At 43.9% G+C, this 13,869-nt stretch overlaps 1 protein-coding gene across 2 annotated transcripts in view; it reads left to right on the top strand.

Moving 5' to 3' along the window:
- Positions 1-11,984, top strand: part of EGFR (epidermal growth factor receptor) — a 169,360-nt gene extending 157,376 nt beyond the window's left edge. Inside the window, exons 24-28 of one of the 2 annotated variants that reach the window (XM_075054644.1) lie at positions 564-661; positions 1,120-1,287; positions 1,388-1,435; positions 1,539-1,641; positions 2,666-11,984. In XM_075054644.1, the coding sequence (XP_074910745.1) occupies positions 564-661; positions 1,120-1,287; positions 1,388-1,435; positions 1,539-1,641; positions 2,666-3,042 (794 nt within the window). In that variant the 3' untranslated portion in view covers positions 3,043-11,984. Of the gene's footprint in view, positions 1-563; positions 662-1,119; positions 1,288-1,387; positions 1,436-1,535; positions 1,642-2,665 lie in introns of both variants that reach the window. The other variant, XM_075054636.1, reaches the window with a different exon arrangement.
- Positions 11,985-13,869: the final 1,885 nt, after the last annotated feature.

Here is a 13,869-nt window from a genome sequence, read left to right as displayed (position 1 = left end):
CAGTTAATCTTTCAAAATGTCCCCAGCAAGGATGTTTTAAATTTTAGAAGACATCTGGTACAGAGGGTAGCTTCTGCTTTAGGCTTCCCAGGATTTCACGAAGCAGCGCAGTGAGGACTAGAAGGTCAAATGACCGTGCGCCTGCTGAAGTTAGTTTGCTTCCCCTCCTTCAGGAATTTCTTCAGAGCAGCCTAATTCAGACCTGATCCAGGCTGGCCACCCATTTGGATATCCTGAGGACTGATGCCTTATTATCACTCAGGTGCGACCTGCCTGCCCAAGCGGAGACAGGCCAGCAGGAGAGGAGACAGGCTCAGCCTGGAGCTTTTCCAGCATGGGGTTTTATTACCTCCTGCATTCTTCCCCAGACTGCCAAGATGTGCATTTTAAATGCTGAAATTCACAGCAGTGGCTGGTGAAGTAACTTTTTATGGTGGTCCCTTACAGGGACCTTAACAGCACGCATGGTGCCATTCTTTTCACTGTTACATTTTATTTTAAGCTCTGTGTTTGATCACCAGAAGAACTTTATTTGTGCGGTTCTTTCCCTGTCGTCCCTCCAGGCTGGATGATCGATGCAGACAGCCGTCCCAAGTTCCGTGAGCTGATAGCAGAGTTCTCAAAAATGGCCCGTGACCCCCCACGCTATCTCGTTATACAGGTACTAAACCCAATGGTAGGAAGATGTCTGATGGGCATTTAATATGAGGCCCAAAATGATTAGTAATGCATATGAAAACATATAATATCAATAATTTAAGGCCAGATTTACTGTTGCTTTCCAGGTCTTAACACGTTCAGCTAGAACCACAAACAGAATTTCAAGACCAGTCACTGTTCTCGTAGTACTGGTCCCAGTCTAGGACCAGTAACAGCCTATACTGCAGTCCTGAGAGGAGAACAGAGTTTGATCCTCTTCAAAACGCAGATATTTTACAGCAGCATAGACAGAGATTGCAGGCCCAAATTCCCCTAAACTCTAAGTAAATTTGGTTAAACACATAGATCAAGATTATACATCTTGGACCTCTCGCTAAATTACTTTGTCTCTCAGAGAAGGGGATAATGAGAGCTTGAAGGGAGTCTGCGAGTCCTCTCTCACACCAACTTGTCTCACAGGGAGATGATAGGATGCACCTGCCCAGCCCTACGGACTCCAAGTTTTATCGCACCCTGATGGAGGAGGAGGACATGGAAGATATAGTGGACGCGGATGAGTATCTCGTGCCACACCAGGGCTTCTTCAACAGCCCCTCAACCTCCCGCACTCCTCTCTTGAGTTCACTGGTATGAAACTTGTCCTCTGTAGAAACATGACAAGCAATTTTAAGAGTGAACTGCTTCTCATGATGTCTGTATTTTCTTTCTCTCTCTCATTTTTTAAAAGAGTGCTACTAGCAACAATTCTGCTACAACCTGCATTGACAGAAATGGGGTAAGTGGGATGACCTTTAAAAAAGGAGCAACTTCTCCTATATGGATCAACTTCTACAGAACAGTCCCTTTAATATTGTTTTTGTCTCCTTCAAACCTAGCAGGGGCACCCTGTGAGGGAAGACAGCTTTGTCCAGAGGTATAGCTCAGACCCAACAGGCACTTTCTTGGAGGACAGCATAGACGATGGCTTCCTGCCAGCCCCGGGTGAGTACCTGTCCCATGTTTACATCCCACGACCACTCATTCACAAGCCATTTGGTTGTGAATATAATAGTTGTCCTTCCTTTTCTGTAGAAAGGAAGCAATCCAAATGCTTCCTACCTTTTTTTGCTCAGTAAACAGGAGTGAAAATGTGTACACGTATCCTTTTCCTAGACTTTATCTGGCTGCTCTAGTCATTTCTCATTGCAGTTCCTTCAGAAGCCAGGTTCCTCATGTTTGCCACGCATGCCATCTGGCCAGGGAGTTTGTGTGCATGGTTATATGTTTAAAGCTTTCTACTTGGGAAAATATCCTCTAAAAACCGGGTTTCACCCCTTAAACCATTTCAGCAATATAAACAGCTTTCTGGCAGTTTCACTGCTTTCAGATGTTGATACACAGAAGGCAGCTCACGGTTTCACGTGGAATTAACAGCGTAGGCGGTCAGAGAGCGAGCCAGCGAGCACCGAGGGAGCTGGTGCTGGGTTATGCAGTCATGATGCTTTGTGCCCTTAAAAAATCCCAACCAACCCTTCCAAGAATATGCCACAGCTAACAAGGGTGAAAGACCCTGCAAGGGATGGCATTGAAGTTAAACGTGGTGTCTCTGTTACTGCCAGTCCTGTATTTTCTAGGCGTTTTCCTCATCTCTAAACATTTTTCTAGAAAAACAGCTTCTGGCAGCTAAGCTCCGAGACTGTGATTTCAGAACCAGTATCTGGGACATAGCCACCCACACGTCACTAAAATCAGCAGTAGCTATCTCGCTGTCTCGTGGTCCAAGCCATCTTTCTGCTGCTTTGCAAACCAAATTCCTGAAGGTGAACTTCAGGGCAGTGCGTTTGGTGCCACGGCATGGCAGTCCCTGCCTTGGGCTCTCTTCCACTCCGGGAAGTTCAGTGAGATGCTGTGTGCAAAGAGCAAGTGGCAGCTGGCTTGAAACTACACCTCAAGTGACGCAAATGGCTGCATTAGTTACATGCCTTCATTTTCATTCCTTCTAATTTTTATTTTCTTTTTATTCCAGAGTACGTCAACCAGTTGGTGCCCAAGAAAGTATCTGCCTCAGCAGTCCAGAATCCGATCTACAACAACTTCTCTCTCACAGCAAACTCAAAGGTCCCCACAGACTCCAGCTACCAGAATTCACACAGCACAGCTGTGGATAACCCTGAGTATCTCAACACCAACCAGTCTCCACTGGCCAAGACAGTCTTCGAGAGCTCTCCTTACTGGATCCAGGCGGGCAACCACCAAATAAATCTGGACAATCCTGACTACCAGCAGGACTTCTTACCGAAGGAAACCAAACCTAATGGTCTCTTGAAAGTTCCCGCGGCAGAAAACCCAGAGTACTTGAAGGTAGCAGCACCAAAAAGTGAATACATTGAAGCCTCAGCATGACCATAGAGAATTTCTTCTTGCAGCGAGGCAAGCCAGACTCTCGGTGAACTACCTGGCTGCTGCAAGAACAGACTCTTGCTCAGAGCGAACAGCAACCGCAATGCATCAATAAGCACACCTGTCTTTTTCAGCATGGGGGCTGAAACTGCAAAGCCTATCTGATGGTAGTTTGGGTCTTTTCTTGCCCATTTCCACATAATAACTGAGGCCCATAGCCTGCACTCAGATGCATGTTGGGATGAAGCGGGGTCTTCCTGGACAGAAGAAATACGGATGCATTCCTTTCATTTTCAAATGGTAGCATGGTAAGAAGCCACTCTGGGATGAACTTGAGAGCTGTACACATTGTACAGTCAAATTCCTTTCTACAGTCTGTATTTTTATAAATGTTTCTAACAGAATTTTTGGATCTTTTACAAGATCAGACGCTTGTACTGCTGGTCTGCTATGTGGTGCTCAGATCACCAGCAGGAAAAAAAAATAAAAATGTTACTAAACAGTTTTCCAAAACTCCTGGAACAGAAACAGTTATTCCAAACCACCGGATTTTTATAAATTGGCTCCATATACTGCCTCTTGGCACGAAGAGGAGAAGTGCATCTGGGGGACGTATGGGAGATTCTGCCCAGGGCAGTATGGCGTGGATCGCTCCAGGGAAAACTACCACAAGGAGCAAAACAGCACAGCACATCACCTACTGACCACTATTGCTAAAAACTGACAGGAGGAGCTCACCTCTAAATTGACTGTACATGGTTATAAAGTGCTCACTAGTCTGTTTTCTGATGGTCAAACACAAGACTTTTTTTTTCTGATCCCTTATGCAGCTGTCTAGTTGTCAAAATGCCTTTCTTCAACAAAACTGTTAAAGATGTTGCCGTAACTGAAAAATGAAGTGTCAAATAATGTTTAACAGACTTTAATTAAATGTCAAGGAAGTGCAAATGGTGGCAAATTGGAGCATTCACGAGACAGACTGGAAGAACTATACTAAATTAAACTTGACTAGGGCAAGAAACACAGGTAGCTCTAGCCAAGCAGTTTCATTTCCCTTCTTAAAGGGCCTCAGAGCAGAAATCATTTTCCCTTATACATTTGGCAAAGAAAAGGGATATATCAGTGTTACACTTTAGTCGCTTCAAGGCAGAGTACTGCCAGTTGCTGTACCAAGCTGGGGCAGAGGCTGGAGCTAGTTGCCTGTCCCTTGGGAGTTACATATCCTGGCAATGCAGGAGGGGCAGTGAGAGTGAATTAAGGAAAGGAAGAATAATCTGGAGTGATGGAAAATATTATCTCCTTCTTCTGAGACACAGGGCTGCCTACTGCTTCTTTAAAATACCCAGCATCATCTTCTGTTGTTAGTGTGGAATAGGCAGGCGAGGCAAGACCAAGATTTTAGCTTGATAGTATAAATCAATCATAGCAGCAAAAGCAGCTATTCCTTCTAGAGGCCCATGATACAGAACTTCACATTCTTCCATCGTTAACATTTCTTATGAATGTAGGAGGGGTAAAGTGCCTAAAGTGTGAATTTAGTCAGTAATTTAGATGCATCCCCCCAGCAGCTTGGCAGTGATATTTTAATCAAACCACTAGATCAGAAAGCAAATGTGCATTTGGTGATTTTGGTACAAAGGTCCTTAACTAGTTGAACATTGGCAACTTGCTTAAGGGTAGCATAAGCAGCTGAGTTGCAGAGGATCTGTTGTCTATATTAAGTAGCAAGAAATAGTCAAATTTATGCTGCCACTGTGTTTTGAATATATCACTATGTGTTTCAGTTCAAGTATTGCATCTGGAGTCCAGGATCAGGCAGCAAATCCTCAGAACAGATTTATTGAGGAACGAAGGAGAAAAACAGTCATGTGAAATGACCCCTTTTATAAGTAACACGGTGTAAAATGCTTTAGCAGCTTGTGTGTGTGCAGTAGCTCATTGGCCACGCTGCCAGTCTAGGGTAAAGAAGTATATTGGGTCAAAATCCAAAGACTGTCCTGTTTGGTACATGTGTGTCACCATGACCAAGTCCCAGGTACAGCGGTATGGAGGATGCAGTGTTTGACTTTGATTATTACTGGCTTGTATTTAAAACGCTAACCAAAATTCAGTTCCCACGTCCAATTAGTGGCAGATTTCTCCTTGCATTCCTGAGAGCAGAGCTGTTGTGTTGCTCTCACAAGCGTGCAACATGTACGCACAGGCAGCGCTGCTTTTCTCCACCCACCGCCCCAGGAGGAATGTACATAAAACCAAAAAAAGATCTTAACAGAAATCACAGATAATTTTCAGTTTGCTAAATCTGTTATGTCTTCAAGCAGAACACTAAAAAATCACATAGTGTATGTTCTCCTGCAGAATCTTTCCAACGCTATAGCACAAAGGAATTGATTGATGTTTTATTTTAATCTGTTAGCTAAAACAAGAAAGCCACTAAGAAGTAGCAATATATATCACCAGCATTATGTAGCATGAAAATCATTTAATAGAGTTTAATATGCTTGCCCTTTTCAAACAATTCAGGAGGGATTCAGTAGCGACTTATTGCTAGAAACAAGGAGATTCATCTAAAAATTAAGCAATGGAAGTTTGAAAGAGCATCGCTTTTTAAATGTATTGGTTTTGATAAGAAAAGTAGGAAAGAGGATGTAGGACCACAGACTCTGAATACGAATGCACAGATTCCAGATTGGTGGGATCAGCTATATTGTAAAGTAGTTCTGGTAAATAGGCATCCTGTAAGCTGTGATTTGTAAATTGGCAACTCATTAGTGATTCAAAAGCCAGCAACAAATAAAAACTGGGCAGTGTGCTGTAGTCTGTGGGCAGTGCCTGCAGGGGCAGATACAGCGGTGCTGGGAGCAGATGGGACCGCGCAGCTGCGTGGCTGTTTGCTGGAGGCACGGGTGCTACGCAAGGTGATGCTTCGTAGGGTAACAGACATTAGCAATGTACTAAATGATTTCCACTGAGATGAAAAAAAAAAAAAAAAATCAATAAGCAGCTGAAATGGTCTGGTTTTCCCACTGCAGCTCACTGACCATTTAATAGCAAGGAGCCCCCTGCAGATCATAGGTGCTCATAAAGGCAAACACGGTTAGGCAGCATAAATCAGCATCCAAAAATAACTTGAAAGTTCTGCCATTGTGTCTTGGGAGGTGTGGGTAGAAAATGGTGATTTTTAAAACGCAACTAAATGGGGAAATGTATCGGGCCACAGCCACTTTTAAAAGCTAACATAGTCTCACCAATCGAGAAACTTGAAATTTCCCTTTTTACTGTATTTCTCATGGAAGGCAAAATAAAACCACTCACAAGTTAGTGCTTAGCGTCTCTTAATCATAAAGCAGCAGTTAATATGGAACTGCTTTTGCAATAATAATTTAAGACTTTTAATAACTGCTAAGTATATGAAAACGTAAGTTAAGTCAAGAGTCTTCATCTTACTTTGATGTTTTCCAGTGATCTCTGTACAGTGTCAGCGCACTTGACTTCATTTGGGCCTTGGGTTGTTTTCTTCTGCTGAAAAGGGAGTTGGCTTGAGAAATTTCTTTCATGTTGCAATTGGTCTTGTTGGGTAAATTCATCTGAGAGGCCGGGGGGCTTGCTTTTGTTTCCAGCTGGCAGGCAACAATACAGTGAGTTTTCTAGAGAGAGCAGTTGGAACTAGATGGTGGTTTCTGGGACGCCTCAAGGTGATGCCCTGTCCCACCAGCATCATCGTCAGATGGCCACGTGAAGCCCCGGCATTAGAAAATATAGTCCTGTGGTTTATTTGAAAGTAAGGGGCTTGTGTAGGTTGAGTAATGCCAGGGAAGGAATGCCAGCCGGCCAATCCATTCCCGAGATAGCTGCCAAATTTGCCCAGGGACATCACGGAGGCTGTTGACTGTTCCAGCAGGTACAGGTGGGAATAGACACACATGGCTCCTGTCCCTGCTACTGGCTTGAAGTGAAGCCCTCTTGCAGAGATTGCTTGTGTGAAAACCAATGTATGTGGCATTCGTGCTATGGGGTGAATCTCTTCCCTGGGAGATGCAGTTAGGGCTACAACACTGTCACAGGACCCCAAACAGCTTAAAGAGGTCCCATCACAAAGTGCCTGGGGTGTCCTTGGTCTGTCTGGGGGTGCTCCAGGGTGCCAAGGAGAAACTTTGCATTTCCAGACAAGCGCTCATTTTTCAGATTCAGAGTTCAACGTCTTCTGTTAGTACAACTGCTGCCTCTCCAAATGAGCAGTTATGGTACTCTGGCTTTTGTTTCCCCCCATGTTTCTCTGTGAGAAAACATCTGAATCAGGACAAAGTATGAAAATGTACCTGTGTCCTCCTTCCTGATGGAGACCATATACTCATGAAATGTCAAACTGTGTATAACACTTAGCAAGAATGCTTTATAATGTTTTATCACCACTGGTTCAAATATTTATATTGGGATCCCATTTTCTAGCTTTCTTTTTTTAAGTGTTATCTCTTTGTTCTGACATACAACTTTTAAGGAGCCTTTTTGAAATAATAAAAAAAAAAGAAAAAAAATCTTTACAAAAGAAAAACACGACACCTTCAAGTAGCTTGTCAAATGGGCTGCATTAGGACCAAAGATGTAACGTCTTGTTTTCTTGCTTTAAAGGAATAGGGTATTGATCACCACTTCCACAGCCTCTCATTACAGGGAAAAGCTGAAGATCACCACTCTTCACTAGGGCTAGGCCAGACCTCCACTGAGCCAAGAGGGCTTGACAGGAGTGTGAGGCCTGTCTATAGAAAACCAAACAAGTATCAGGACCAGGTATCACTTCAGGGCCAGACCTACAACCTCTACTCCATTTCGATTCATTTTCTACTCAACACAATAGCTAAACAGGGACACAGTCAAGAAAAAAAGGAACAAATACATGAAGTTTTGGCTCAGTATCAGGAAAAATACAATGATGTGAAGATGAGATATGATGAGATAACTGCTTTTTATGTGAGGAAGTGTGTAGGCAGGCAGTGAGACTTGAAACCGATAACACTTTTGGTTATGTATTACTTTAATTATGCGGGGGAGTTGAAATCACAGCGCTTCCATGATAGGCTTTACTTTCTGCCACGTGTCCTGCCTCCATTCAACATTGTGTGTTTTGGCAGATCACCTGTATTACCATGGCCGCGTGGACTGAGAATTGCGGGTTGGTCAGAAGTACTGCATGCAACCCCTCCTTCTTTTACAGGGAGAGGAGAGTGCAGCATTAGTAGGCTGTACCACAGTTAGTGGTCAAGCAAACCCTCAGTAGCATCCAAAAAAAGGGTTTCCTGAGGAAAAACTGGTAACTGGAGACCTAGCTGGCAAAAACATGCAGCCAAAAGTCAGCAGCCAAAATGCCTTTGGCCAAGATTCAGGGCTGGTGCTCACCAACTTTGCTCTCATCTTCTTACGTGGTGCAGATGGGGCTGTCTGGATGCACGACAGCGGTGGCCTTGTGCTCTCTTTGTACCTCTCACCTTGAAGTAATGGATTTTTCTGATTAATAAGGTGAAAACCAGCAATCAGACCTGCCGCTAATGACTGGACTGGTTGAAAGTGTTGTTCCTATGTAGCAGATACGGTACATTGTTTCCAGGCATGCTGGAATTTACCCAGACCCTTCTCCTTACCTCTCACAAGCTAGCTGGAGAGCGTGCATTTGCAACCACCATCAATGTTATCCTTATATTCTATGAAAGGGAATAAGTAAAGTAGTTGTCTACAATGGTAGGAGGCTTGGCTCACATAGCTAGGTTGCTTTTTTAATCCTATGTTCCTAATATCGTTCTCCTTGAAATTAATGGGATGTTTAACTTGATTACACTGAGAGTATAAAACGAGGCTAATGTTGAGTGATTTTTGAAAATCCCTCGCAATAATCAGAGATCCTATGGATCCATTGCCCATTTTAGGCTGCTTTGTATCGACGCAATCAACCAAGTATAAGGTATCATGTCTTGGTTTTAATAAACTGTCAAGCAATATATCCATAGATACAGACGGTACCCTCGCAGCATTGTAAAGTTACTCAACTATGAAAGCACTATTTGTACTATAAGAAACTCTTGACTTTTATATGGTTTAATGGTTTATACTGTTGATCAAAGATTGTTTGTATATTGAGCGATAAAAATGAGGTGTATATTATTCTTTTTAATTGTTTTTAATTTTTGGAGAACTTTTATTGTAATATACTGTTGTATTTGGGGGGAAGAAAAATCAGTGGCTAGCTTGTAGGGTTTGTAGCCAGAGAAGAACTCACATTAAGGGTTCTTTATTGATGGACTTAGATTTTTTTTCTCCTAAAAGTTGTCACCTTGGGGATTTATCCAGAGCTTAGTGAAGCTATTAACAGGACCCTTTCCTCTCTTCAAGACTCTTTGGCTCTCTGCATGCACAGTGCTGGAGTTTCGTAATGTGAGCAGTAATACAGCTAACACTTGTGACCATTAGAAGTGCAATATAAAAGCCCAGGTGCTGCTTCTCAGGGCGCTAATAAAAGCTGCTCTTTTGAATTGCATGGCAGGTTCTCACTTCACTTTTATAATAATAGCAGAAGCAGAGTCCAAGCAATCCCACAAAAGCTCATCCATGTGATGTGTGGCATATGAAGCCATACTGCTGACCATTTCTGAATTGCACAGCTATGAGCTGTACAACAGCAACACAGGACTCCCTCGTGAGGAAAGGCAACATAAAGTCTTGACCAGAGTCACACTAGTGACTTAAATTGTTGTACTACACTAGGCAGAAAGAGAAATTCTGTTAGCTAAGCCAGTCAAATGAAGCCCCAGAGTCCCCTGAGTATTGGTGTTTAATTATCCAACTGGTGGAACAGGTAGCAGACAAAGATTAAAGGAATTACAGGGTCCTCAACATAACAGAGCAAAATACACTGGGTTGACAAGACAGTAAAGAAGAGAGGAGCTGGAACTGTCAGTACACATTCAGCCTGGATAAGTCCCTGGTATCACAGTTAGTAAATTAAATAATTTTTGTCTTTATAGATGAACTTTGTACACGGAAAAAAAAGCCACTACAGCACCTTTCTCATTTTATCTTTCCAGCCAGTCCCTTCCAATACATAGGCTGCATGTCTTACCAGCTCAACCTATTTTATGCAGAAACGACATAGTCTTAATCTTCATATTACTGGTTCTCAGAAATGTCTAATGCGTATTAATGCATGATATTTTTATTTTAATAAAAGTAATTAAATAAATCTTTGCTGGTTTGGCATGTGATTTCCCCCTCCTTTAGTGATCAGCTGGCTTGGGGAAGCTTCTATGTAAGTTAGTAATGATATTATGAAGAATAATAATTAGTATTAATATCGAGAAGGAAAATGAAATATATGTTGTACATCCATACACCTCCTCTGTGAAGATCAGAAAACAACTTAAAATTCAAAAGTCTTTATCAGACAGGAAACTGCTGTTCTCCATATTTCACAGGATAGGATAACAAAGGCAGAGCAATGCCTCTGTACTTAGCCCAGAGAGGTGGGGACACTGATGGGGCTAAATCCCACTGTCAAAGCACCAAAAGAGAGGAACTTAAAATGAAGAATGGTGTAGGTATAGAAAAGTGCAAGTATTTGGGAAGGACAAGAATTCAGAAATTACACTGAGCTCAGTGCGGCCAACTTCAAATGAACATAAAAAGTGACAAAGGGTGCAAGAGGAGATGACAGCCAAAGAAATAGCTGCAGTTTAACCCCCCTGTCTGCCTGCACAGGATATGGTAGGTTAAGGTAAGGTAAAGGAAATTGCTGTTTAAAGATAGGAGAGGAATACAAGTCTCTTCCAAGCCTCACCCTTTGGCGCTCCTGAGCTCGACCCAGGAAATCAACAAAGCCAGCCTCTAGGGAACTAATCTGAACGCTCGATAATTACATCAGATCATGTAAGAAATTTCCAAGGCGGCCAATAAAAGAGCCAACACACTCTGAGGAGGCCCACAGCTGTAGTTGGACCACCTACCACGGAACCCGGGACAGACCTACATGCTCACTACGGCACTGAACATGGAACGGCTTTACCGGCGCTCTTTGGGGCAGTCACATTTTGGCAGTAACTGGTCACAGATGGTGTCCTGGTTTCGGCTGGAATAAAGTTAATTTTCTTCCTGGTAGCTGGTATAGTGCTGTGTTTTGGATTTAGGATGAGAAGACTGTTGATAACACACTGATGTTTTAGTTGTTTATACTAGAGTCAAGGACTTCTCAGCTTCTCATACTGCCCAGCCAGCAGAGGCTGGGAGTGCACAAAAAGCTGGGAGGGGACACAGCAAGGACAGCTGACCCAAATGAGCCAAAGAGGTATTCCATACCATATGACGTCATGCCCAGTATATAAACTGGGGGGCAGTTGGCCAGGGGACACCACGGCTCGGGGATTGGCTGGGCTTTGGTCAGCAGGTGGTGAGCAACCTGTCCTGGGTTCAGCTGGGATAGAGTTGATTTTCACAGGAACCTGGGAGGGGGCACAGCCGGGACAGCTGACCTGAACTAGCCAAGGAGCTACTCCATACCATGTGACATCATGCCCAGTATATAACTGGGGAGTGGGCTGGGGGGGCTTTTGGTGGGGGAAGTGGCGGAGCGTCAGGTTCTGGGTGGTGAGCAGTTGCAATGTGCATCACTCCTTTTGTATATTTCTTTTATTAGTACCGTTGTTGTTGTTGTAACTTCTCTTTTTGCGTTGTCCCAGTAAATTATCCGAATCTCAACCCACGAGGTTCTGGGTTTTTTTCTTTTCTCCTTTCTGATTCTCCTCCCCATCACACCGGGGCCGGGGGTGGGGAGGAGTGAGCAAGCAGCTGCGTGGTCCTTTGTTACCGGCTGGGCTGAAACCATGACACAACTGTATTGTGCATCGCTTGTTCTGTATATCATATTATTATTATTACTACTATTATCATCATCATTAATTATTTTCCCTCCTATTAAACTGTCTTTATCTCAATCCCTGAGTTTTACTTTTTTTTTCCCCGATTCTCACCCCGATCCCACTGGGTTAGGAGGAGTGAGCGAGTGGCTGTGTGGTGCTTAATTGCCAGCTGGGGTTAAATCATGACAATGGCCTTGCTTGTTTCTGTCCTAAGGCTGCAGACTGGGGCAACACTTCTGCAGCAGCATTTAACAAGGGGTATTTGTACCGGGCCTGAGTCTGGTGAGAAAGAGGTACCTTGCAATTACCAAAGGCAGGTGCTGGGAACTGCAGAGAAGGTGACTCAGCTTCCTTAAGATAGCATGATATCTGCTGGCAGAGACAGGCTCATCTCCTATGTCAGCGCCCACCTGAGTCAGACCCCTAGCAGACCCCCAGGAGGGGTGCCAGGGGACATGTCCTCCTCGGGGCACTCAGCAGGGTGGCTGGTCTTGCTCCCTACACCCCTGCCCACAGCATAAGCTGGCGTGCTTGGAGCCCACCTGTAAGTATATATGGGGGAGTAAGCCCCCAGTCCCGCATTGTAGATTATTGTTGCTGTTTAGTTGAGAGAGGAGCTGGAACTACAGATCAGGTGGTGCTTTAAATTGTTTGTTGGGAATTGAAATCTCTAATAAGCACCATCTGTGTGAAGTTCAACACCAGAGCTCTTGTTGCAGAAAGCCTTTTACTTTAAAACCTGTTTTCTTTCTAAAGAAAGCAGAAGGAATGTTATTTAATGCATATGTTAACCCCAGAGACTGCTGCCTTCGATGAGTTACAGCCCCATGAAACTGAACTAGCTCAGAAATAGTGCAGTAGGTGTTTGTTATCTTTATCCAGTATCATATGGGCTGGTTTGCACTTTTCCTTTTCTTTTTTTGGGTGGCACAGACTTACGGATTGCACTAGACTTCACTGGCCACTGCTACTCTCAGATAGGAGCGATGATGATACAAGAGATGGGTATATTCTTGTCTCACGGACAGCTTTTATTTAGCAGTATTTGTACTGGCATTCAATGAACAAGTCAAAGTACAGCTAATAAGGGTCACAGCCGGTCATATAGGTTTCCATCTCGCTCTTGGAGCCTGTTAAATCATCAGAAGCAGAGGACCTGCATGTGAGTTTAATGCTTATGGATAAGAAAGACAGCAATGTGTGGCCTCTACCACTGCCCGTGGCGACCAAGCCATGCCGCGTCAAACCAAGCTGGACTAGGCATAAATGTAACTAGGATGCAGTTCTGGCACAGCACGGTGGTGAGGTCCTCCAGGCAGAGCTCTCCCCTGTGGCCAGACCTGCCGTAGGGCAATCGCTGAAGGCACATGCAGCTATCTGAGATTTCCAAAAGGAAACCGAGCTTGCAAAGTCTGCGTAGTCTCTGGTGCCTGTACCTCTGGCTTGGCACTTGGGGCCCAGCCAACAAGACTACTACAATTACCCTTCCTCCTGAGAGCAGCAGAAGGAAAGCTAATAGTGCCCTCTCTTGGAAGAAAAAGAAACTGTCCACAACATACATAGCTTTAAAATAAGTCTCCCAGCAAACAGAGCAGAAAAGAATGAGCTTGCATAGTCGATTTATTTTCCAGTCCATTTGGAGTACAGGTTCATGGTACATTTAATCCAACCTAAGTACGGGCTGCTGCTGGAAAGGGTCGCCGCACTGATCTGATGGAAAATTAATCATTCTCTGGTGGTTTAGTTTCAGCAGACTTGCAATGCAATTGCATGCATGATAGAGCTGACATCTGACATGGCAACTTATATTTGAAGGACACAACCATACCCCTTGGTGACAAGTGTACAAGTGACAGGATCGTAACAAGTGTGACATCCTCCTGCCCTCAGAAGCTCTTGTGTATGTTACTGTAAAGCACTCCATTTCCATAAT

This window comes from Buteo buteo, chromosome 2, assembly GCF_964188355.1.
Source record: "Buteo buteo chromosome 2, bButBut1.hap1.1, whole genome shotgun sequence".
Classification (NCBI taxonomy): Eukaryota; Metazoa; Chordata; class Aves; order Accipitriformes; family Accipitridae; genus Buteo; species Buteo buteo.
This window is presented reverse-complemented; position numbering and strand designations above follow the sequence as displayed.